We start from the raw sequence: 24,616 nt of genomic DNA, 5'->3' as shown, positions 1-24,616 counted from the left end.
GTACGTCAGAAGTTAAACCAACCCAAACTTTCTCCTCCGTAATAGTTACGGACTGTTTTACATCGATCTTTATGCATACGCATTTACACAGATACTAACACCAAATACCAAAAAATGTTATAGTTACGAACGTAAAATAATAACTGTGTACACTAGGTTTAATTTTGAAATCTCGTCGACTTACGATTTTCCTCTCTTTTGAATCATTATTTTACCCCAATAAAAAAGTTACTTTACTTTTATAACAAAGAGTTACTTATTATTATCAGAATAAAGACAAACGGTCACTTACTATTACTACTACTGCACTTTTCAACCCACTGCTGAACTTCTTCGTCAGAATCAGAACTTTCGGACGACGAAGAGCGCCGCTTCTTCTTCTTTTTGCGTTTTTTCTTGCTCTTCTTGTGGGAACTTCTCTGTAAAAGTAAAGCCTATTTTAATTTTCACTTCACTGATACTACAATACAACTACTACTGTAGGCGTCAACATCTTACACGAATTACACGTTATGCAGCTAAAAGTACTGACTTTAATAACTACAGTATCCAACTGACATTAAAACTTCTAAAGGCACAAAATCTGCGAACTGTTTCAAGGCACTCCTCACTTCTTCCTCAGTGCATCTAAAGAAAACTTGATGCTATACAAAGACATGATGAGGAAATTCTCTGCTTGTTCATCTTGTAGAATAAAAGTAAGGGTGTAAGTTTGTAGTTCGACAGTAAGATTTCTTCTTTTCCTATTTTATGGTTAATGGAAAGTCCTTTAGTATGGCCCATTCCATTTCAACTCAGGCAAAATTAAAAAAATCTGTCCAGTGATTCTCTCAGATTTTCATGAAATTTAAATATATTATACTAGGTACAAAAATAAGGGACCCATATTTTTGCGTTTTGCTCAAAAAAATTTTTTTGACCAAGTTATGCCCACTTGAAATTTTGGGTCAAATCTCCCGCGCTTTTGGGGTCAAAATCTTTAAATACATATATCTCGAGAACTGTTCAAGATATTTTCATTCTGTTTTCTTTCTCTGAAAGCTCTCTGAAAGCTCTACAAAATGAGACTAAATTCAATGCTGTAAGTTATATACATACTGAGCTATTATTGCTGAAAGGAAAATATAGACCCATTTTTGGGTCAGTATATCTCAAAAACCCCACCCTTAAAAAAATTAATATTTTCAGGATAGATTTAACAAGATCCCAACATGCTTCTGTATAAATTTCAGAAAGAGTAAATGCTTGGTTCAGAAGTTACCGCCTTGGTTGTACAACACTGTTCAATTTTCTCGAGAATTGCGCAGTCACAGAGCAGAATAGTTTTATTTTATTTATGTACCTAGGTATTACTGACTTCACGTAAGGTAAAATTAGCTTACGTTATCCGTGGTAAAAAGTACTACTATTCTGCAGTGAATTGAACTGAGCTGTGCAAGCAATATTCGTGCCATGAAATTTTTGGAGGAACTGCACTATTATAATCGTTAATATACGACAAAAGTAACAAATTATTTTTGCTACTCTTTAACAATTATCTACATACAAATTAATTTTATTTTATTATTTATGTTTCAGGATGATGTCTAACAATAAACTCGTTTTATTTCTTCTTTAAATAAGGGCATTTCGAAGTGTGGCTCAAAAGTCGCAACTCCCAGCCAATCAGAAGATGTGCTTCATTCAATTTTATAAACTCAGCTGGAAATTGGAATGTACGTTAAGAGTTGTGTACTGAGGGTTGAATACTTACTGGTATTTTTGTATCATTTCGGTAAAGTTCTGTGTACATCATTCTAAAAGTTATGGGGAAAAAGAGTGGAAAATCTGTTTTTTCTGGTGAAAGATATAAGTGCCCCGATTTTCAACATAAACATAAAAATGTAGTGTACAAAAGCACAACATGTAGATTTGTGAAACTGGAAGATATGTCCTTTTTATTGAAAAACTTATTTAAACGTGATGATATATCCAGTGAGACATTGGTTTGTTTCAACTGTTATCGCCGGTATTCCAACATGTTTGAAGTGAGTTCTGACGTCTCCAAACCAACAGAGTATGTTTCCTTTGTAAGTGCAAGCACAGCAAATATTTCTACAGAAGAAAGTGATCCTGAATTCAATGTACTTGATGAGGACGCAACATTTAACGAAACTGAAGAAGTGATGCAAGCTATGAACACGACCATTTCCAGCCTTGAAATGAATGTGACACCACTGAGGACACCTACTGTTGTAAAGCCTGAAAGAAGAGGAGCTTATGTGACCAGAAAACGAAAGCAACTGATAACAGAATTTGAAGCAAAAACAAACTCTAAGTTGGCAGAAATTTATGATGTCCCTGTCCATGAACAAAATTTAAGTGCTCAGCGTGTAGTGTGTGTTAACTGCGAACAGTGGCATAAGAAGATTAATGCTGCCTTTGAAGGATGCCGCTCTTACAATGAAAAAGTACGGTTGATGACAATTGTACCCAACAAGATAACGAAGACGGAATTGCTGTCCCGGTTTCCCCACGTGACAAAGCACTTAATAGACAGATCCAGAAGAATACAACGAATGCATGGAGTATACCATATTCCTGATCCATATTCAGGTCACCCATTACCTCCAGAAACTGTGGCGTGTCAAAGTTTTACACACTTCGCCCGAAATGGGTTATTCTCCATCCACCAAGAGAAGTACCGTAAAACGGGGCTACTTTGACAGGTTTTGGACTAGTTTAGATGTGTACACGGGACACTTTCTGCAATCAATGAATGATACTATTCTCATCATAACAATAGGTATCTAGGCTATCACATCCACTACTAAACCTAAGTCTCTACAAGTAAGTTTTGGTGGGAAGAAATGAAGAAATACCGGTCAAAGTAGCCCCGGGGGTGGGGCTACTTTGACATCTTATGTATTTGCTGCATAAGGTCAAAGTTACTCAACGTATGGAGTTATTTTGACATGGAATTTATGTAAAGTGTATAAAACACTGTTTTGGTCATGTGTAAAGTACGGTATGCTGTATACTTGATAAGCAAGAAATCTTTATTTTGTTGTGGTACATCATTATACACCACTATACAAGTTTTTCTAAAGCTTTACTTTTAACATCTTTTACTTTGAACATACACAGTGCTTTACCTTACATTGTTACTTTATTTTTTACTCTACTTTTTCACTTTACTTTACTTTTAACATAATTACATATGTACCGGTATGTTATCTTTACATGTAACAATGAAAAGAAAAACCTTAGTCAACATCACAGCCGTAACAAGCATACTGAGGATTTTTTTTGATTTTCCTTTTCTGAGCTTGTTTACGACATGTTGATATATATCGTCAGAGTGCGAAATAGATTATTCATTTTTGGGGGAAATAAACAGTGGCGGATCTAGAAGTCCTTATATTATATATTGGGGGACAGGAAGGATATTGAGAGGGGGAAGAAATACAATGGGAGAAATCCCTCATCCCCTCCGGCAATTCACACCGTGGACACCATATCAACCTTTACCTATGAAAGTATGTGCAACAATTCTCACAGGAAGCACGAATTGCTCATCTGTCAAAGTAGCCCCACTCTATGTCAAAGTAACCCTAAATGTCAAAGTAGCCCCGTTTTACGGTATGCGTTTGCATATATTGTGCAAACTTTGAACTCTGTTGTGCAGCGTTAAAAAGTTTCAGCACATCGCTATCTAACGACAAAACTGAAATCAGGCAACAGTTGCAAAATCTGGTGCTGTGCTCCCCTCCACGTGAATCTTGCCTCTATGGAGAATGCGCAGATTGTCCGGGAAAGGAAGGAATCAATTCAGGGTCTCTTGGATTAGTGGAAAAAGAAGAAGACGACGAAGAAATTTCATTTGCAGTGTGGGAAGCAGGAAATCTAGTTAAGAAGTCAACAGAAGTACATGTTTTCACTGAAGAAGTAGCAACATGGACTCTGAAGGCAGTGACTCATCTTCACATCAAAGAAGTACAAAGAAAAGCCATAGCCGCAGAGAAGATGGTAGTTAAAGAAGACTCTCATCATCTGGTGCTCCATGTAGATTTCGCTGAAAACTGGACGGCCATAATGAAAGATGAGATTCAAAGCTATCATTGGAGAAATGACCAGGTCACTATATTTACAGGAGTTTCTTACTGTGCCAACAACACTAGAAGTTATGCAGTTGTTAGTGATGACCTTACCCATGATTCGGCTCATGCTTTGCTGGCAACAAAGAAGATCATCTCCTGCACTGAAAATTTAGCTGACATTAAAACTTTCACAATGATATCGGATGGGGCAGCGAGCCATTTTAAAAATCGTTATCAACTTCATGAACTCACAAACTTAAATTTCGAAAATAAAAAATGGCTGTATTCAGCAAAGGTCACGGAAAATCTGCCTGTGATGGAATAGGCGGAACAGTAAAGCATATTGCAACGAAGCACAACCTGACATCAGAGCATTTGGAATGCATTCAAAATGCAACAGAATTTGCTGCCACTGTTGCAACATATACGAAAGCCATCACCATTATCCATCTTGCATCCACAGAAGTTCAAAAATTTCGTGATGAAAAAATTGCTCAGTGGACCAGTGTACGGGCTGTAAAAAACATACAGAAAAGTCATTTGTGGTATGTATGTGACAAGAATGTGTACACTGCACGCACAGCAGAACATGAGAAAGAGGAAATTTATGCAGTTACAACATACATGACAAGTGTTGTTTCACGTAAAATTCAAGACATCAAAGTTGGCTCATTTTTGGCTGTGATTTATGATGATAATTGGTGGGTTGCTAAGGCTAAACAAGTTTATTTTGAACTTCAGGAAGTGCTTGTGCATTTCATGCTGCCCCATGGACCGGCTAAAGGCTATAAATTTCCAGAGGGGAAAAGACAGCGAGCTCATGAGTGCGCAATACCAGTGAAAAATATTCTCAAGATTCTGTCACCACCACATCCTTTAGGACAGTCAGGAAGACTTCACGGTATAACACAAAAAGAAGAATCTGACATTCAAAATGCTTTCATGTACAGAGCTAATTTGTAGTGAATCTGAAAAACGAAATATGTATAATTTCTCCGGCATAACCACTATTAATAAATGTGACCTAACATCTGAACCAAGCATTTACTCTCTCTGAAATTTATACAGAAGCATGTTGGGATCTAGTTGAATCTATCCTGAAAACATGAATTTTTTTAAGGGTGGGGTTTTTGAGATATACTGACTAAAAAATGGGTCTATTTTTTCCTTTCAGCAATAGTAGCTCAGTATGTATATAACTTACAGCATTGAATTTAGTCTCATTTTGTAGAGCTTTCAGAGAGCTTTCAGAGAAAGAAAACAGAATGAAAATATCTTGAACAGTTCTCGAGATATATGTATTTAAAAATTTTGACCCCAAAAGCGCGGGAGATTTGACCCAAAATTTCAAGTGGGCATAACTTGGTCAAAAAAATTTTTTGAGCAAAATGCAAAAATATGGGTCCCTTATTTTTGTACCTAGTAGAATATATTTTAATTTCATGAAAATCTGAGAGAATCATTGGGCACCCTCTGCCTGTCTTGAGATGGAATAGGCCGTATCTATTTCTACCTAAGATCACAAAGAACAAACACTCAAGTGACGATCTAGAACTAAGATCATCTTAACGGTCTTTACCTAAAGGAATGATAGGGGCAAACTTTTGGTTAAAAAGGTATAAAATTTTGGTTAAAAAACATGCAAAATTTTGGGAAAAGAATATGCAAATTTCACATGTAAATATGTATACCAACAGTAGCAAACTAATTACATCAAAAAACTGTTAAAACGGAGACCATTTAACATTTCAATGTTTCTTTCAGATCACTAAATAAGGGTCGTGGCTATATGCTTAGGGTACGGCGCGGAAGACGACCCGGGTTCGATTCCAAGTGGAAGTTTATGTAGTTTGAATCCCACATTAAGCTGCAGATCCACATCTCGTATAGCCTGTGTGCTAAACGGAAGGCTAAAGTCCAAATCAACCCAACTGGTTACTAAATAAATGTTTATTTGTAGAAAACAATTCAACAATATACCGATTGGTGACAGCCGTGATTAGTCAGCTTGATGCTGTCTCCTTCCTTTACATTCTATTCAAGAGTTTTCACCTAATGGAACTGCGCTAAAGCGGAAGAATGCGACACTGCACACGCTCGTATTTCCTTGTTTAATTATTATGGGAATAAAATGCGGAAAAGGTACCAAAAAAAAATAGTTTCAAAAAGTGCGTAAAGGTGATGACACAGATAAACAAGAATTTTAGGAATGATTAAAAAAAAAAATAATAAATAAATAAATAAATAAAACAAAAGATTGCGATCTTGGCCAATAATTAGTTTTTGGATCAGGGGCCACAAAATTTTTGAACGGTCCCTAAATCGAGTTTTCATATTTTCTACAGAATAAGCACATCATACATAGTTTGGGTTTGGTTACACAATATGTAGTTATCCAGATATATATATGGCATACAAGAAAACTTTTGATTGAAATATATTGGATCTTTCGATCCAAAAAGATGCTTGGATTTAAAAAAAGTGCAAAAAGGTACAATAAAAACACAGTTAGAAGTGTTTTGTTTGCTTTGCAACATAAGTTAATTTGGGCATTTTAAATAAAAATAGATATAATAATAATAATAATAATAATAATAGGGCTAATCCTTATTTGGCGAGCACGAATTTCTTGACTTTTCTAGGCTATCCAGCTCGCGATTTACAAACTTTTAGAGCTATATAAATGTAAAAAAGGAACTATATTTTTCCCGTCCAGGGGCCTATTTCTCAAAACTACTAGTCTTATAATATTATCGTTACCCAACCGATCTTAATCAAAGTTTGAACATAGATGAGGTTCGGGACTGGGAAGTTTTTTTATCGTTCCACTTTGACGGTAGAACTTAGGGAAGGGGGAGAAGAGGGGGAGATATACAAAAAATAAATAAAACTTGATACTACCGATCTCAATCAAATTTTCACCACAGATGAGGTTCGGATCTGGGATTGTTTTAATAATATCACTTTGACGGTACATCTTAGGGGAGGGGGAGGGATATTTAAAAATGATCGAAAATGACCAATATTAGTGTCGAATCCACAGTCTTCTGGGAGACTGAGTTAAACAGTGACACTTCCGATGCAGTTTAAATCCAAATTCAGTCCCGCAACTTGGGGAGGGGGAGATATTTAATGATCGAAAAATGACCAATATTAGAAAGAGCTTCAATAATATTAAACAATGGCTGACTAACGGAATATACTACTAATTTTCCTTATTTTAACCCACGAAGCGGGTAATTGACGCTAGTACCCTCTATTATTATTCTAGTATTTTTTCTCACGACATATTATGGCTTGTGAAAGAATAGCAGTTTTCAGAAATAGATCCCACGAGATTCCTCATCTGATATGCATGTACAGTCAGCGACAAAAGTTCTTTCCGTTTGATGAAATTAGTTTTGTAAATAATTTAAGAATGGAAGGACAATTTGAGTTCAGTTTTCAGTAAATTAAAAAGAATGTAATGTTCAGTACGTTCATTTATACCACCGTTATTCCCAAAATAAATTTTACCAAACGGAAAGAACTTTTGTTGCTGACTGTACATGTATATAGTATAATGTGTGGGGACGGGGGTAGTTAGAGAAGTTTTGCAAAACTAATTTGCTTTATAAAATATTCTTTACCAAAAACAAGTGGGTAAAGCAAAAAGAAAAATGGGTTTTGAAAAGCAAAAGTCCGCACTCAGAAATCCCTCCCTGACTCTTCCAGGTTTTCCAGGTTTGTGAAGAACTTGGAAAACACTTACTGTGAAATAAGATTCGTGAATAAAAAGTACGAACAAACTTATTAGTGTTCTACAAAAATCAACTTTAATGTATCCTCTGTTCCAGAACCGAATATTTCAAAACGATGAACAATTGAAATTCAAGACGTTAATTGAATGTTAGCTAAATATCATCAATTTAGTGTCTAACGATCTTACGTATAAGTAAACGCCACGGATTTCTCATAAATCAGGAAAAGAAGGAAATCTTACTACAGTAAAATGTCGCTGTAAAGAATGTCAGTATAACGTAATATTCAGAATTGCGAAATTATTTTTAGCTCTCTTACGATTTCTCCTACATATTTCAACCTAGAGACTTCAAATTTTTAGAAAAGAAACTTCATAACCTATCGAAAGCAATAATCCGTGCCGATTTTTTATTTAGAATTTTCTTCGTTGTTGAAATGGCTTGATTGTTGAAATGGATATCCACACTTTTAACAAAGGAACTGCTTCAACAATGAAGAAAATTCACAATAAAAAATCGGCACAGATTGTTCCTTTTAATAGGTTATGAAGCTTCTTCTCTAAAAATTTGAAGTCTGTAGATTGAAATTTGTAAGATAAATTGTAAATTTTCGTGAAAGGTAAAAAAAACACATGGGAGAGATACAAAGACTGTAGTGACATGTATCGGCAAAACTTGTCCCTTTTCACTAACCTTAAATCTTTTAAACTACATAAAAGAGAAGAAAAACGCCTACAAATGTAAATTGTATTATTTTATCAATTATATACCGTATTTTACGGACTATAAGACGCACTTTTTCCTTCGAAAAATTGCCTCCAAATTTCAGGTGCGTCTTATGCTTGAAATTAATATAAAAATGTTTAGTGTTCGATTTAAAATTCCCGCCAATCTTAAAAAAAGGCCATATATTCGATGCTGCGTGGAAACTATTTCTATCTGACAACATTGGATTCAACTGGCAGCAGCAGTGCACCGATGCAACGAACATGAGTTGCGGGGATTCACAAGCTTGCTAACACTATCTCCCTCCCGCCCCGCCATCTCAAACCCAAAACTACAGACCGTAAACTCTGCGAAAAACTGGAAACAATCTAATAATAAAAATGATAAAAAATATGTTACGGTATATTTTTTAAATTGTCTAAAAATTAAGGTGCGTCTTATAGTCCGTAGAATACGATAACATCATGTAACACTATATATATATATACCAGGGTTGGCAAAAACCATGGTTTTTATTGAAAAAACCAAAAAAACAGTTTTTTTTTGTTTAAATAATTTATTCTATGTATTTATATCAGATATGGACAGACATTAGTTTGTTTCGCCTTGGTGTTATTATGCAACAACAAGGTTATGCTGCAAGGGGTCACATAAGCTTAAAGCGGAATCCAAACCGCTTCTCGACTTACATCCAAGAGAAATTGTCCATTTTGACACGAAACCGGGACTAATTGGTCACAAATGCGATTACCGACTCACTCACGAAGGACTCTTGATATAAATACGTTGTACTGATCTTTACATAGGCCTAGTTGTTAATATAATTGCCAAGAGTCATTTCAGAAGGACAAAAAGATAAACAGTTACACAAGTAGAATTATATATGTCGGGAAACTCCCGCCTTAGCCATTGGGAAAATCCTGTTATTACTTTAAATGTATTTGTATGTAAAATTTTAAGGGCAACATATCATAATCACTACGCTAAAACTGAGGTATCAAATTACAAATTTGGTATGTAGATATCATTCAATAAAATTAAAACAAAGTCAAATCCAAGTTGATGTTGGAAGATACGTAGGCAGTTGATAAATTTTGCCAATTTCTCTCAATAAGAGACAAGCTTGGCTTCTTTATAAAACAACAGACATTCATTCAAGTAGAAATATATAATTTGGTTTCATTTCATATGTTTACGCTTAACATCCTTATGAAATACCAAGGTTATCACGGAGAAGACTTTCGCTTAAAGGGACACCTCGGATCGCTACTTGGTTTACACTTGAAAGATGGGTTGTGGTTCGACCGAGAATTGAACACGGGACCCCCTGATTAAAAGGTGAAAAATAGATAAACGTAATGCGGATGGTTTGATATGTGGAAACGTCACCATTAAGTTCACACGATTTAAAGCATTTTTCGTTTTTTTATTGGGGGGGGGGAGGGTTAAACCATTTTTTTTTTTTTGAAAAAACCAGGTGGTTTAAACCAGCCAACCCTGATATATACACATGAATTTATGAATAAAATGAAAGATGCATTAAATGAAAGCAAAAGAAGACACAGAGGAATTTTACAAGAAACTGGAGATCAACGGATATGACAAAACAAGCTTAAAATGGATAGGGGAAGAAGAAAAGAACAAAATAGTAAAAAGATAAAGGAGGAGAAAACAAGATGAAGGAGGGGGAGAAAGGAAGTCTTGGTGGGAAATAGTATGGGAGAGGACACTTAGATAATAAATAGAGCACTTCACAAGATAGAGAAGGTTTCAGCATGTAGGAAAGGAAGTACGAAACTATTGGATGTGATGTATAAAGAATAATAATAAGAAGGAAAGCCGAGAGGAGTGATGGAAAGAGAAGAAGTAATTTATAGGATAAGGTATAGTGAAATGAAATCTTTAAGTTTTACGTCCCACGGTTATGCCGGTTAGGCTAAAGGAGACGGTGATGATGAGAAATGAATGAAATGGTGGAATGAAAAGCGGGAGGAAACGGGAAAACCCCGAGAAAACCCACGAACACGGTGTTTGTCCACCACAAAGTCCACACGGCGCAAGCTGGGATCGAACCAGGGACCCCAAGCACCGGAGGTGAACGCTCTACCACTGAGCCACAGCGATCCCGATAAGGTATAGTGATTGTGACAGCTTTTATGTTGATGAAATAGGTTAAAAAAAAAAAAAAAAAACCTGAAAAAACGTGTAAAACACAAAGATAATGTAAGGTTACAAAGAACGGAATGTCATTTAAAAGCATGTGAAGAACACGGGACATAACATTGATTGGTGCAGGGTTGAAGTGTCAGACAAAGAACAAAGGGCGTTGATAAGAAAGTGGAAGGAGGCCAGACTTATTGAAAAAGAACAAGGCTGTGTCATTAATTGGAATGTAGGTCTTAAAATTGACTAACAGTGGGAGAAATTATTGGGGAAAAAAAGTTTGTAGCTTGTTTAGGTCCAGTAGAGTTGAAGTGAAGGAGGAAATGGATTTTTTGTTTTTAGTTGCTTCTTTTTCAACTCTAATTTTGACTGACTGACATCATTCTAATCAGCCAACCAGCGTTCAGAACCAGTCTCAGGAATTTTGTTATATTAAAAAGAGTCAACTCTCTATTGTATTGTACTGTGTCTGATTAAGCCAAGATGCTTAGTTGGCGAAACTGTTATACAATTATTATTTTTTTAATTATAATTTGCTTTGTTCAGAGATTTTTATTTTTCAGGAAATTATATGAAAGAAAATTATAACTCCCTATTACATAATGCTTGCGAACACATTTCTTCCTCGAATTGATAATTTTCTACAGACATCAAAAATTTTTAATTTAATAGGTAATACACTTCCGCATTTTGAGTGCTATCTCTTCCACAATTTATAACCTAAAAATTCCCAAAGTTCAGTCAACCGGTCTCTAATATCTTTATCAGTTGCAAATAAATCAATACCTCTACCTTTAAAGCTAACAGCGAAGTCCGCAACAGAAACTTTAAATTCAACATTTCCTTCAGAAAATAATTCTCAAAACCTTTTATTCAAACTCTAAAATACACTAAACAACGGTAATTCTAATATATATAAAATGACTTCATATCTATCTAAAATCATCAACATAAAAATTACCAGGTTCGAGAAAAACCAACAAACTTATAACGTAGGTGAGAAACAAAAAAATCCTAGCACTTTACTACAATGCACTAAACACACCGCACTAAATGTTTCATTTCGCCACAAAAGACTAAATCTACCAATACTAGACTGGTTAAAGAAACGTGTCTTTATAGCACAAATTAATCAATATTTAAGTTCAATCTACATCCCTATAACAATGCTATTTAAGCATGTCTTAGTATAATAAAAAGGCTTTTATTACCTTCTTCTTTTTCTCCTTTTTCTTCTTCTTCTTTTTCTTTTGTTCCCCACTAGAGCTACTGTCTGAGCTCACCTTCTTGTTCGAATCTTCTACCTCACTCTCGATTTCATCTGAGCTGAAATAAAAAAGCATTAAGTATTACCGTATTTTATATATAATGGAATAATGTTTCATAGAAACATTGAGTATGTATGCAGGTTACAGGTTGCATCTCTCGCAACTGGGTTCCAAACACCCAACACGTTGTTCGTGTGTGTTAGTACGTATTTTTCCACAGCGCTTGGGCTACGCATTTGCTTTTTCGTTCAGTTTGTTGTCAAAAGCTGTAGCAAAAGCATCTTGTGAAAATTTCGCTGCTAATTTTGTTTTTGTGTTATTGATTTATTTAAGAAGAACTTCGTGTATTCGCCACGGGTCCTAAAGAATGTACTAACGAAAATAAACGTAAGAGAAAATTTGTTAGAACTACAACTGCAGTTACGGAAGACCTTACCTTACTGTTAAAAATATTTTGAAACTTTGACTTTGCGAGACCCAGCAACGGATTGTTCAATTTCTATTATTATAAAGTGGAAAAAAGTAAAAGATACCAAGAAGTGACTTTTTTGCAATCGATTTAGTGTCACAAGAATTGGTTTCAAACCGGAAGTATTTGAAATAAACTATATTTTGTTTCAACCCTCATTAGCATAGAACAAAAGCAGCAAGCTAGAGCGAGTAATGGCTTTTTAATATGGATTCTGCATCCGAGGAACAGGTTGTATCATTGATCTTATTACTCTACTGGAACTTGTACATGCACTACTTCAAGCTTTGAGTATTGAATTCGCATAGTTTGTAAGTCGTAGTTTCACACTGTGAAACGATATTCACTTGTTTTTACCTAGCACGTGGAATAGAGCTAGTTGAGTTGCCTAACTCTGTTGACGAAGATGACAAGGAAAATGGAAACAATATATTAAGTATTACACACCGTAATATTATATTTACAAATTATCAGATTATTCCTGAAACTTCCTTGCACTTTTAAGTTTTCAGTTCTATCCTGGAGCCTTGTTCACAGAGGATGAAAGTAAGAGTACAAGAAATTACATCATCACGGTGAATTGGACTCATTGGGGAAGACCAGTGAAGATACTTCATCAGCGCTGCGTGGACACACCTTACAAAGACGAACACAAGCAGCGGTTGATTAAGTGTATCTTCACTGCTCTTCCTCAATGAGTCTGTTCCTTTATATTTCCGTGATGTTCTTATTAGAATCACGCTAATGGGGTTTATAAAATTGTAATGTTAGTACGCTCATTACCTGCACGATAACTCTTGAACGAAAGTGAATTCTTGATTTACCTTTTGCAATGGATAGCTAGAGAGATTACATCAACGGACAGATGAAACATTAGGCATGTTACAAAAGTATGACATTTCATTAAATGACTTGACAGGTATAGATTACGATAATAACGCGAAAATGCGTGGAAAGCACAGTATTGCTCAATCGTTTGGTAATGAACGATGTTGTTGGATGTTATGTGGAAGGTGTAACTTTCCTTGTGGTGCCACAGCTTTATTGATCTTTCCGCATCTTCTAATAGAACACGCTACAAACACATAAAATAAAATCTCTCAGTGAATGTGCGATGGGCAAGTCGTTATAACAGAAACACGTCCAAGTTATTTGGATATCCAACAAGAAAATAATATGATTACAGCTAAAAAACCTGAGAGAGCTTGTTAAAACACATCGCAAATTATAAATTTATTTGTTCACTAATTATTATTTGAAACAATGTGTTACAAAATATGTTGCCAGTAAAGCTTTCCAGACAGAAGATTTAGATGGTAAAACAGCCGAATTTCACATCAACAACTCTTTAAAGTATACAGAAAAGTACAGAAATGATTTTAAAAAAGAAAAATGAAATCTCTGAGTTTTACGTCCCACGTTATGCCGGTTAGGCTAAAGGAGACGGTGATGATGAGTAATGAATGAAATGGTGGAATGAAGAAAGTGGGAGGAAACGGGAGAACCCCGAGGAAACCTACGCACACGGTGTTTGTCCACCACAAAGTTCACTTGGGATCGAACCCGGGACCCCAAGCACCAGAGGTGAACGCTCTACCACTGAGCTACCGCGGCCCCCGATTATTTTAAAAAAAGAATCCATAGTTAAAGATACAGAAGAAATTTCTCGCAGATTGGACATTCCAATGCATTTTGAAGTGCTTCTAGAACAACGTGAGAATGGAAGCAGCAATGAAAAAAAAAAAGTACAAAATTTTCTTCTTTAATCAAATTTTGGAATATACAAGAAACGCACTCACAAACAGGTTTTTCTCTTCCGTATGACTTTCGTAAATCTATGACGATGAGTTAAAATGCTTTATTAAGTGAATGCACAAAATTTGAACTGTTACTAACGGATAAAACGAAGAAGAAGAAAAAAGACATTTCAGATCTTGATTTACTCCATGAACTTCAGAATTTTAGAAAGTTATTCTAATGGCAGGATATAAAGCGCACTAGGAAAATTTTGCAATAGAATAGAACGGATCATCACAAGAGTTTGCAGCTTAGCCTTTGTTTAGACATGTCCAAACCTGCACTGTAGAAGCTCTAGTCACTGTCTCCTTGTCAGTTTATTTTCAGCTGTGTTAGTGAAAAGTAGTGGAGATTTTGTCGTGGTCGAAAACTGAATACCGGGCAATTTTGTGCTACAATTTTGTACGTAGTTTAAGTGTTGATCAGTGTTTAGAGGAAATGACTCCTATGCTTGGTCAATGTTAGGTCAGCCATCTTCATCTGTAACTGAAGAAAACACTGCTGCAGTAAGGAAAATGCTTGAGACAGACAGACGGATTACATACCATCAAACAGAGGTATGCTTTTGCATAAATGCACCAGCAGTTCGTGCTATTCTCCGCGGTCACCTTCGAGTTAGAAAGCTTTGTATCCTTTGGGTACTACATGACTTGACCGACGAGCAGATGGCATAGCGTGTTTCATGGTGCCGTGAAATGTTGACAATTTAAAAAATGGAAAATCTTCCTCCGAGAACTATGACGTCCCGAGCAAGGCTCAAAACAAAGTGTGGGTGTTTGAAGATGAGAAGACCCCGTGGCTGTTTGAAAGTCCACATCAGTGAGGAAGAGAATGGTAGCGGTATTTTTTTAGTGGGCGAGGATTGTCGAGCGAGTTGTCTTAGAAACACAGACAGTCACAGGAAAGTGGTATACCGAGGAATATCCGCCTCAAGTTCTTACAGCTCTCAAATAGTTGTGCCCAAACTCAATGATGTACACATAGTTTCTTCACCACGATAACGCTCCAGCGCACTGTTGAAAAGTTTGTTCAGAGTATTTGGCCAGCACTGCATTAAAACTGTTAGAGCACCCTCCGTACAGTCCAGATCTCGCTGTTTTGACTTCGCGCTGATTGCCCATATGAAGATCAGATGAAAAGTAAGGCGTTTTATAAGCGATGGCGCCCTACTAAGGGCTTGAGACGATGAGTATGCCCAGATCTCTGCTGAAAGACGGCAGAGTTTCTTCGACGACTGTTTTCGAAGGATGAAAAATGTGTAATATGTGGTAGAAAGTACTTTGAAAAAGTATAGGAAATAAGGTCGTATTGCAAAACTTTCCTAGTGCCCTTTGTATAACATATGCAATTACCGAAGTACATTTGCGAAGAAGAAAAAAAAAAAAAAAATGTGTGTATATGTCCCGAATCTGTAGCACTGCGAACACTTATAGATTTTTCTGTGTCAGTAGCAAGCGCAGAATGAAATTTCTGAAAATTAAAATTAATTAAAACGAATTTGTGAATTACAATGACTCAGGAGAGCTTTGACGGTTTAGCAACAATGTCCATCAAGTGCAGTTTATTAAACGAACTTGACAGATATAATTTATACACTCGCTCAGGTAAAACTCCGAAAATATGCATATCTGTAATTGTAACATAAATCAATAATAATAATAATAATAATAATAATAATAATAATAATAATAATAATAATAATAATAATAATAATAATAATAATAATAATAATAAGAAGAAGAAGAAGAAGAAGAAGAAGAAGAAGAAGAAGCAAAGAATTTTTTAATTCTCAATTTTTAGGGCACAAGTTGAACAATTAACTTAGCAGGGTTTCTACACCCTTAAGTCGGCTGTCTATATCCCATTTTCTACTATTAAAATAAAGGTGTATAATTGTAGAGTGCTCGAAGTTACACACCAAGCCGTTAGATGGCAGTAAATATCCTTCAGCGGATGACATCTACCGGACGAAATAGAAGCTTTCAAATGTGATCCTTTATTTAGTATGCTCCTATTTTATTCTCCGCGAACACGGCTCCAGGCAAGAACGGAAAGCTTGAAAATGCAAGGAAGTTAAGAAATCTGAATTTGAAAAGGAGATCACTGCGAGAGTGCCTATTCTCCCACCCCCCTTCTCTTCAAAAGTCAATCGATCCTAGTTAAATACCCGAATAACTTTCCCTATAATATCTGGCTATTCCTAAGATAAAACGACGAAGATTTACATAGATGAAGAGAAGAACTCCGCGAAAAACAGTTTTATGCCTGTTTCTAGGAACGGAAACATCCTCTAGACCAAACAACTAAACAATTGCAGCCACTATTTATAGGTTCTTCTTCTTCTTACTATTATTATAGTTCCCTAAATTTAAAAGTTTGTGTGTGTATATATGCAGTAAGTGGCAGGTGATATTGTGTCACAGCCACTTACTGCATGTAAAAACAGAAATTGATCTTTGATATTTTTAAAGCAGTGTTGCGCATCAATAGAAGAAAACATTTTATCAGAAACTTTGCCTCGTTCTGGCTTCAAAAGGTAGATAGGTATCTCATCAAGTGTAAGTGATACCAGGAGAATCAGTAGGTTATCATCATCTCCTACTACAACTATAGGGTTATTGACGCTGCTTCCTGGTGATGGTGGTTTTTTTTTTAAACTTCTGATGTTTGTTCGGCAACAGCACCATGTAAGGAGTGATCTGCTTGTTTAACATGGACCTCTGTTGCATACAGCTTTCTACACCGATTGTGAACATAAAGCGAGCACTCCTCTACCACTGTCTGCTATTTTCCATCGCATTTGCGGTAATTGCATTGTTTTAGCTTCTCAAACCCAATCTGATCAAAATTATGACATTTAATACTTCTGGCAACTCTCACGACGATTTTAAACGTGAAAACAAATTGAACTTAGGTATAACGCCAATAAACAATCTAAAACATATTATTATTTTAACAAAGACTTCACGTTGCATTGGCAAATGAAAAACATGAGCAAAATCTTGTTGAATGTAATTAGCAGTTCTTTGATTTTTGTAATGTATATATTATAAATTGATAGTACAATAAGAAATTTTACATAGTTAAAAAAAAACTAAATCCCAAAATTCGTAATTGAATTTCCAATTTTAAAAGAACAGACTGTGTCCTGTCACCAATTAAATATGTTATGACAAAGTACGGTCAGAAATTAAAAAAAAAAAAAAAAAAAAAAAAAAAAAAATGACATTATAATGTTTGCTGAAAGCTACTTCAAGATAAAACTCTTTTCCCAACTATAAGTTGCGTGTCCTGTAGTGAATGTCCACTGATCTCTATGGGTCCGCGGACCACCTGTTGGAAACTACTGTTTTAGAGAATTGCAATTTTCCTCAATTTATTGGAAATTTAATGTTCTACAAGAAAGGTTCAATAACAATTTTGCGTATCTTGTATAGTTTTAGCACAAAGAACAAAATTGAAGAGCTCCTTTCCAAATACCACTTAAGTCAGTTTTTCTCAATTTTAAACTTTTTATGTTATTATGACATTGGGGTGAGATGCGCATATTAATCTTGAATAAACTGCAAAACTCACTCAAGTCTCACTGGTGTAATGGCTCAAAAACTACGTTTTTTTTTTTTTTTTTTTTGTGCAGAGTCCACCTTAGTCATTGGTGTTTCCTGTAAATTTTAAAAATATGACTTAAGTGGTATTTGGAAAGGAGCTCTTCAATTGTGAAGCAAATAAATGGCCAAAAATAGATTTTTCAACATGGCGGCGATTTGCCAGGTTTCCCACCATTGGCGTCAATTGAAGCCTCCAGAATTGTTTCTAATGCTATTCTGAACGTGTGTACCAAAAATCAGCTCGTTCCAAATTTGTTCCACTGATCACCTCATTTTTAGTTTAACTTGCCTAGACTAGTATGGTATCACTCCCTCTAGCCGTTTTAAATTTACAAGATATCTTTGCTTCATATTGTATACTGCAAATGCACTCAAAGCTTGAGATTGCTTGGAACATCATTTAAAACCGGTATTATTCAATTGAGTTAATTTCTCTCGTGGGTTACTTTCTCATATGGAACCATTTTACGGCATGAGACCCAAAATATCTCGGAGACGAATGTCTTAAAACTCTCCTGACATGGGGTAACTCTGTTATTATCAGAGTTACAACAAAATCTAAGAGGGGGAAAGCGTCTCCAAATATGATGTTTTCAATCTAAAGTGAAGGAATTTTTCAAATCGGACGAGCCGTTTGGGCTGTACACTCTTTATTCGTCCAACGTTAAATGATCATGCAACGTTGTCATTTACCTGGACCCAAAACATAAAGTGTATAGGGGCATGTTTGAAATGGGGGCTGGACATCGACACGTTAGCGTGAAAGTGTAACGTCATTCACTTATGCTGTGGGTTCGTGTAAATAGCAACGTTACATTTTCATTCAACATTGGGCGCATCACGAGTCTACAGCCCAAACGGCAGGTCCGATTTAAAAAATTCCATCACTTTAGATTGAAAGCATTATATTTGGGAGACGGTTTTCCCTCTTACATTTTGTTGTAACTCGGATAACATAGTGTGTCTCTGATGACTTTCGAGACACACTGTATATAGTTTTTGTAATCAGGGCACAAAGAGGAAGTTTAAAAAACAATACTGAATTGATGTGAAGAAAAGAAACGAATACGACAGGCTTCAGTCTTGTAAACAGCTTAAGAATCTAAACTAGAGATGCAAAAAAGCCGGCTTTTTTGAATCGATGGTTTTTTTCACATAAAAAGCCGGCTTTTTTGGGAAAAAAACGAGAATTTTGGAAATTTTGGCTTTTTTCAACTTCATGATTTTTCTATCTAAATAGCTTTCTTATAGTATATTCTATAGTTAGATAAGAATTCTATGACCTGAATGTGATATTTCGCTCTGAAATTCACCATCAAGATGGATGGAGCACATGTTTTACGAATTAAAGCTAACATGAAGAATGTAGTATTTGAGGGTAATTTTAGAGGCTATTTAACTTTATTTTAACTTTTGAGTTATCGACATCTCTTTTCTTCTCTAGTTTGTCATCCGTGTTTCATTTCTAAAAGCTTTTAGTACTCTAGTTTCTAGCGCAAAAGTTAAACTTGCCCGTTTTTCTATTTATCCGTCAAAGCGTACGTTTTTCAATATATCCGTCAAGCCGTACTTCCATATTTCTGTTATACTGTAGCTGTGAAGTGATTTAGCAATAATTTTCCGGACACAACCTTGAATACCAATTTATACAAATAATCAGTAGCGGATTTAGAAAAGTACTTTAGGAGGGTTTTTTCTGATTGTTTCGTTTCCTAAAAAGTCCTAATTTTATTTGGGAAGTGCTTGAAGTTTATGAGTACAGGCATAATATTTCGTTTCGTTTATATGTTTAGCAATAATCTTCCGGATACAACTTTAAAAATCATTTTATACTGAGAATCAGTGGCGGATTTAGAAAAGTATTTTGGGAAGGGTTTCTTACTAATGTTTAGTTTTTTTAAACATTCGTAATTTTTATTTGACGGGAGCTTAAAGTTTATGAGTAAAGGCATAAATAATAGATATTTCGTTTGTTGCAGACATTCCGTAACTTTGGGGAACGGGCTTCAGTCCGAAAGACCGCCCCCCTAACCTTCGCAAAACCGTCACTGCTGGTAATTAGTAATAATAACGATTTAAAAACAATAAAAAAGGAAGTCGCCCAACTCACAGTACACGCACTATTTCTACATTCACAGATGGAATGAAGAAAAGCTTTGTCAGAATGGTCGAATGCTGGTTGAGTCCCGGACTTCCCGATAGAAGTGCAAAAGCTAATCACTCAGTCATGTTTGTTGTGGAGTTGTATTTAGCTTAACTTAAATATATTCCGTAGTTTTTTTTTTTTTTTTTTTGGGGGGGGGGAGTTCCGTAATGATATGTTGAATCTCTCTTGTTAAAAATTCAGAAAACTTGAGGATTGGGTAAACTGTGATGGTGGTTCTATAAAACTTAACTGTAGAATTTCAAGAATATACAGAACCAAAAGCTCTAGATGTGCAGCCTTTAAGTGTATCATATAAATATAAGTATTTCTCTTATGTTTTATTTTAATTTTATTTTGTTTCAAAAAGAGGGTATGGAATATTTTGAAGTAAAAATACTACATACTATTTTGCTAGTTATTTGTGTATTCTTTAAAAAGAAGTGTTTACTTTTAGGGTTGGCTGGTTTACACCAATTTTTTTTTTTTTTTTTTTTTTTTTTTTTTTTTTTTTTAATAACTGGTTTAAACCACAAAAATAAAAAGAATGAAAAATGCGAATCGTGTGAATTTCATGGTAACGTTTCCAGATATCAAACCACCTGCAATAGTTTTATTTCCCTTTCACCTTTTAATCAAGGTGTCCCATGTTCAATTCTCCGTCGAACCACAAACCTTTCATGCGTAACCCAAGTAGCGGTTCGGATGTCAGTTTAAGCGAAAGTCTTCTCCTTGATAACCTCGGTATTTCGTAAGGATGTTAAGCCTAAATATACGAAACAAACCAAATTGTATATTTCTGCATGCCTAAATGCGTGTTGTTTTATAAAGAAGCCAATATTGCTTAAATATATTGATAGAAATTGGCAAAATTTATCGATTGCCTACGTAGCTTCCAACATTAGCTTGGATTAGACTTTCAATGATATCTACGTACCGGTACTAAATTTGTAATTTAATACCTCAGTTTTAGCGTACTGATTATGGTACGTTGACCTTTAAATTTTACATGCAAAGCAATAACAGGATTTTCCCGTTATTGTCTTACATTTCAAGTAATGACGGGATTTTCCCAATGGCTAGGGCGGGAGATTCTCAACTTAAGAAATTTACTGACCTCACTTCTTTAAGCTTATGGGAGTTCTTCCGGCATAACCCCGCTGTTGCATAATAACATCAAGGCGAAACAAACTTATTTCTGTGAATATGTAATATAAATACATAAAGCAAAAAATCTAAGTCAAAAAAGCCTGGTTTAAACCAAAAAAGCCTGGTTTAAACATCCCCCAAAAAACGGGTTTTTGGCATTTTCAAAAACAACCACGGTTCTTGCCAACTCTGCTTACTTTTGTATATAGGAGGTTAAAAAATTCTTATTATATACATTGGTTAATCCTGTGGAATTCATAATGTAAATATGTTGAAGAAAAATTGTTTGAAATATTTTTTCGAAATACATAGTTTATTTTCGATGTTTTATATTATTATCAGCATCAACCACTAATTAAATGATTTTTTGTGTTATAGAGAAGCGATACAAAGTCTGTTTTATCAATTTAAAGCAGTATTTTGAAAAAAGCCCAAAATTTCCCAAGCAAAAAAGCAAGGCAGAAAAAACCGAGTTTTTTTCCAAAAAAGCCTGTTTTTTTCCGAGCCCTTGCATCTCTAATCTAAACTGATGCATGATAACGAATATTAACTTGGGATAACCTTGGCGTTTATCTTATGATTTAATAACTGCCGAAACTTTCAATGGGATTTCCATCTTCCTCCGTGGTGTTTCTTAAGGCATCGCATGCGAACGCCTAATCACAACACATGACATCATGGTTATGGTACAGAATGGAAAGCTTTGAGTAATTTCTAGGAACGTTTCAGAATGGTTCTGTGGAAGTTCAAATCTTTCTTTCGTTACTAATAGTAGCGAGGTATTTGAATATACGTTTTTACCTCTGGAAGAAAGGTTTTTGCTTAACACTTCTGTACTATACCGTTTAATGTCATGTGATGTAGTTAGAAGTTATCAGTTAGTATTTTAAGAAAACGCCGCTGAGGAAGATAAGGTTCTCATTGAAAATTTCGGCAATTATAAAATGATAAACGTATACCAACAGGTCAAGTTAATATTTAGTCTTGAAGAACGAAATATTCTTTCAAATCCAATGAATGATTCAAATCACCTTGAACTAATAATAAAATCTTAAAACGAATATATATATTAAACTACAAGAACTGAATACCTTACTTACTCTTCGATTCTCTGTGGCGACTTGCCCCAAATTTCAATGGCACCCATCTCACTTATTCTTTCCCGTTCTTTTCTACGATGATCAAAGAAGTCATCCTCTTGCGTCCGACGTCTGTCCCCGCCAGTTCTGGCAGTTTGATAATCACGGTCACCTCCCTCGAAGAACTTGTCATGGAGCCAGTGAGTAGGGGAAGTCTCATTCCGCGCAGACCTCGCACTATCTTTGTTCGAAAATAATTCTACTTTCTTAGGGTTATTACTGTCACTGAACACTGAACCACTTCTATACTTCTTAGGGTTATTACTGTTACTGAACACTGAACCACTTCTATAATTAGAAGCTGTGTGCAGTTTGTCTCTTTGTGTATCGTACGACTTATTATTCCATCTGCCATTCGGTGGTGGCAGTGAACTACGGTGCGACGCAGTGTCCCTTTTCGGGCTATAACTAGGTTTGCGTGATACACTGGAACTTGCTCCTCTGCCACTCATCCTGTCCCGTGACCTATTTCGAGGTGAATTCGATCTGGATCTTCTTCGTGACCGAGATCGAGAACGATCTTTTCCCGGTTTCCATTTGCTATCCCTGGGAGACGATCGGGTTTCGGATGCACGGTATGCTTTCTTTGAATGTCTGTCTGGACTGGGAGAACGTGACTGCCTTCGTTTACGTCTACTTTCTGGTGAACTAGAGGAATCATGGCGACCCATCTTGACAACCTACGCAAAAAGAAACGATTATAAAGATTTAGAGTTATGCTATTTGTAACACTTTCAGAGTGTATATCAGTCTCCCACTCATTTTTTTTTTTTTTTAATCACATTTGCCTTAATATTATAACATACATTCATCAGAGTCACAATCTCTCTATGTGAATGTCTAATGTTAGCCAAATAATCAAAATTTGTAAGAGCCTCTTTCTTGTGAAGTAGCACATTCCCAAATAGTATGATCTCATTAATAACCAGTTGAGAATACTCCAAGAGCACTGCCAGAATGAACTTAAATAGAATTAATTTTTCTTATTAACTTCTATAGGCTTTATACCAGTTGTTCTACGTACCTATTATACTCATTAAACAATTCTTGAAATACACTTATTCATTTTATAATTTCCTTCAGTACTAAATTTTTTCCACATGTTTTGTTTAGGAATTCTTTTAGAACGTTCTACGATATGTTGTTTTACGAAGACACAAGCTCAAAATTGAAAAATTTGCAAAATACCTTCTCTCTCTATGAGTTACGGCTTCCGAGATATGGCTCCTTAAATCTCCGAAATCCGAACCTTTTTTTTTTTTCTTTCTTGTGCCCAATATCTTGGGAACGGTAAGTCATAGAGAGATAATATTGGCGTTGATCAATACGTAAGAGGATGCTGAACATTTTGGTACCAAATAGTAACCAGAAACAAAGAGTAATAGTAATGTTTACTATCCTTTTAGATATTGATCAACACCAATATGATATCTCTATGACTTACGGTTCTCGAGATACGGCTACCGAAATCCGAACCTTTTTGGCCAATATCTCGGGAACGATAAGAGTGACGCGAAAAATTTCCTCACTTCTTTTAGATAGTTCTTGATGCTCTATTGAATGGAGGCCTCAAAATTGAAAAATTCCCAAATAATAGACAGACAGACACACATACACAGAGAATTCAGTAACGAACTTTTTAAGTTCACTGAAAAGGAACAGGAAGTGATACAGGTAGTATGCATTCTTAGATTTAACATGGGCAATACACACTTATTGCATTGATCTACGGATATTCCTGGGGGAAAAAAGCACAACAGTTCAATAGAAACAAAACATACTAATGGAAGCTTCATAGACCTATTAAATTTCTAATTTATTACAGTACATTAATAATCCAAACCTGTATACGGAAAACTGATTATTAATTCAATAGATTACTATTGGGTCATTCCATGTGAAATCAACAAATTAAACAGGGATTTCTGACCCGACCATCTTAGATTTTCACCAAATTTTGGTATTTCGTAGGGATGGTCGAGATATGGAATTGTGCAAAGTTGTAGCTTCCTGTGTGGCAAAGTTTCTGAATTATGGGGGCTCAAAAATACGAAAAAATCGTCAACTTTGGTACGTACTGGAAACTTTCGGACAACACTGCTCTTGATCTAATTGACGTAGAGAGCTGATTGTTGTTTTGTTTGAAAGGGCATAAAATAAGCTTTCCAACGATATATCGCATGCCTAGTTTTGGAAGACTATCTATTCAAGGTCACCGACGGTGACCTTTTGACCTTGAACTTTTGAGGATGCATACCTTTGATTTTTCTAAAACTCGCATATAATTTACACACAGGCTTACTCTATAACATAACGGAAACAGAAGTTGGGACGG

General features: G+C 35.5%; 1 protein-coding gene across 1 annotated transcript; it reads right to left on the bottom strand.

Moving 5' to 3' along the window:
* Positions 1-292: 292 nt before the first annotated feature.
* LOC145677888 (uncharacterized) lies at positions 293-22,961 on the bottom strand (the record flags this gene model as incomplete). The annotated part of the gene is given in 3 exon segments (XM_081748168.1): positions 293-419; positions 11,920-12,034; positions 22,243-22,961. Coding segments are annotated over 3 exon segments (961 nt in total), but the record flags the coding sequence as incomplete, so codon positions are not given.
* Positions 22,962-24,616: the final 1,655 nt, after the last annotated feature.

Source organism: Thermobia domestica, unplaced genomic scaffold (assembly GCF_964235325.1).
Source record: "Thermobia domestica unplaced genomic scaffold, izTheDome1.hap1.1 HAP1_SCAFFOLD_1558, whole genome shotgun sequence".
NCBI lineage: Eukaryota > Metazoa > Arthropoda > Insecta > Zygentoma > Lepismatidae > Thermobia > Thermobia domestica.
The sequence above is the reverse complement of the archived record's forward strand: the minus strand, read 5'-3'. Positions and strand labels throughout refer to the sequence as shown.